The sequence below is a fragment of the Bactrocera dorsalis genome, chromosome 4, assembly GCF_023373825.1.
Source record: "Bactrocera dorsalis isolate Fly_Bdor chromosome 4, ASM2337382v1, whole genome shotgun sequence".
In the NCBI taxonomy this organism is placed as follows: Eukaryota; Metazoa; Arthropoda; class Insecta; order Diptera; family Tephritidae; genus Bactrocera; species Bactrocera dorsalis.
Window position 1 is genome coordinate 47,774,984 of NC_064306.1, and position 2,255 is coordinate 47,777,238.

General features: G+C 37.1%; 1 protein-coding gene across 1 annotated transcript; it reads right to left on the reverse strand.

Moving 5' to 3' along the window:
* Positions 1-369: 369 nt before the first annotated feature.
* Positions 370-1,887, reverse strand: LOC105233101 (40S ribosomal protein SA). The gene is made up of 3 exons (XM_011215057.4): positions 1,746-1,887; positions 1,268-1,511; positions 370-1,068 (listed from the first exon to the last, which is right to left on the reverse strand). Exons 2-3 carry the CDS (start codon positions 1,484-1,486, stop codon positions 472-474), a joined length of 816 nt encoding a protein of 271 aa, XP_011213359.1. The 5' UTR covers positions 1,487-1,511; positions 1,746-1,887; the 3' UTR covers positions 370-471.
* Between the last annotated feature and the right edge of the window lie 368 nt (positions 1,888-2,255).

The window sequence follows — 2,255 nt, forward strand, 5'->3', positions numbered from 1 at the left end:
ATTTTTACACAAAACATGCGTTTTTATTGAAAATTTAAAGAAATCTCCAAGAAATTTGACGCCAACGTGTTTTCTAAGCAATCTGTGCAAAAATGACATCTGGTCACTCTAATCGAGGCGACGTGCAATTTTACTAAATTCACAAACCGCCCCAATGCACCAGGCGCGCAGAACTGCACAGTAGGTGGCCCGGCCGAAAAATTTTTTTGCACAGGCAAGAAATGTTGCATACTTTAAGGCGTAAATTAACATAGGTACTGTACGAACACAAATTAATGCAGGATTGCGCGCAAATGCAAAAATTGGCACAGAACCCAAATGGAACGTTAAAAATCGAATACAAAAACAAAAGCAACAAGTAAAAACAAGTTTTTTGTTTGAACCAATAAAAATGTACTTTATTTGGTCAAAATAGGCTATCGCCCAACTTATAAACGTTTATATAAGCATTTTAAAATGATTATCAAGCGTTTAGAAGTTGCCATCACCGCCCCATGAGGTCTTGACAGCATCTTCGTTCCAGTCCTCGGCGCCGGCAACGCCGGTTTCAGCAGCAACCTCATCGGCCCAGTTGGTGGCCTCTTCGACGGGGTGTTCAACAACCTCTTCAACTTTAGGTGCTGGCAACAGTTCCTTGGCAGCTGCTTCCTCCTTCTCAGCCTCCTCGGGATCACGGTAGAAGAACAAATCAACAACCACGGGCCATTCGCTGACACGTGAGATTGTGCCGCGCAGACGGAGCACTTCACGAGACAACAACCACCACATCAAACCAATGGAATGTGGAGCCTTGTTATTGCATGGAATGGCAATATCGATGTAACGCAAAGGCGAATCAGTATTGCAGAAAGCAATAACTGGGATGTTAACGTACGAAGCTTCCATAATGGGTTGATGATCGGTGTTTGGGTCGGTCACAACCAACAGACGTGGTTCACGGAAAGCTGGCTGAATTTGATTGGTGAATGCACCAGGGGTGAAACGACCAGCAATTGGTGTGGTGTCGGTGTACTTGGCGAACTTGAGTACGGCACGTTGACCAATTGGACGAGAAGAGATGACGAAGACCTGTAAATTAAAACAAATTACTTAATTAATGTTGTATATAATAAAAATACAGATTTAAAATATAAAAAATTTGTATAGTATGCAGTCAGCAGTTAGGTTGGCTTCATTGAATTTCAGACCCGAAAGATTAGATAAAAATCATCATGTGTGCATACTGTACGTAATATTTAAAGAAAAAATAATAATTTGCTTTACTTACATCTTGTGGGTACTCGATGGCAGCAATGGCACGGGCAGCCAACATCAGTTTCTCCCAAGTCTTGCCGAGATTGATGATGTTAACACCATCGCTACGGCGCTTGTAGACATACTGTTCCATTTGGAAGTTGACATTTTCCGAACCCAGATGGGTGGTGGCCACCAACATCTTGGTGATGTCGTCCTCTTTGAGGGACAAAATTTCTAATCCTCCCGACATTTTAACGTATTAAGAGTAACGTAACCTGTGTAAATACAATAAGTTACAAATTAGTAATGTGTATGAGTAGCGTACATAACCTAAAAATTTACAGGATACACGTGGCTTTTCCACATGAAATGAAAGTATTTAAAATTATCGAAATTTGTTTTATATTTTGATATAAAACTATTTAGTTGTATTTTACACTAACTTTTTGCTTAAGTTTTCACATTTTGCTTTAATAATCGGCTTTTTCTTCAGAGACGAATTAACTTACGTTGTGGATGCCACTGGGAGCGTTGACAAAATGGCAGATTGTCACTTTTCTTTCGAAGTGCTGAGCCGGATTCGGACATTATTGTAATAGATTTCCGTGGAGTCATTGGAATGACAGAATGTGCTGCCATATTTGCCACTGGCACTACTTGAGTGATTTTGGTGCTAGAAAATTATGCTAATAGATTTTTGTGGATGTGGAAAATAATTAAATATTTAAAATATTTTAATGTTTGCTTAAAAATAAATATTAATTGTAATCGAGGCAAAAATAACAATATATTTGCATTTTAGAAAGTTACAGGGTGATTATATGTTATATGTAAGAGAAAAATTCCGCAGTTTAGTTTATTAGTGGTTATTTTATATTTTATCATAATATTATTTAAAATGATAGTAATAGTTTTTTGTTAGCAAAAATATTAAATTTCATTTTAGTTTAATTAAATTATTATTTTAATTTCAAATATTTATTCAATTTAACTAAAACAACTTACCTTATTCTCCAATT

Coding starts and splice junctions, on each gene's coding strand:
- LOC105233101 (XM_011215057.4), bottom strand. CDS start 1,486: ATGTCGGGAGGATTAGAAATTTTGTCCCTCAAAGAGGACGACATCACC. Junction 1,069..1,267: donor CCATCGAGTACCCACAAGAT/GTAAGTAAAGCA, acceptor TTTAATTTACAG/GTCTTCGTCATCTCTTCTCG.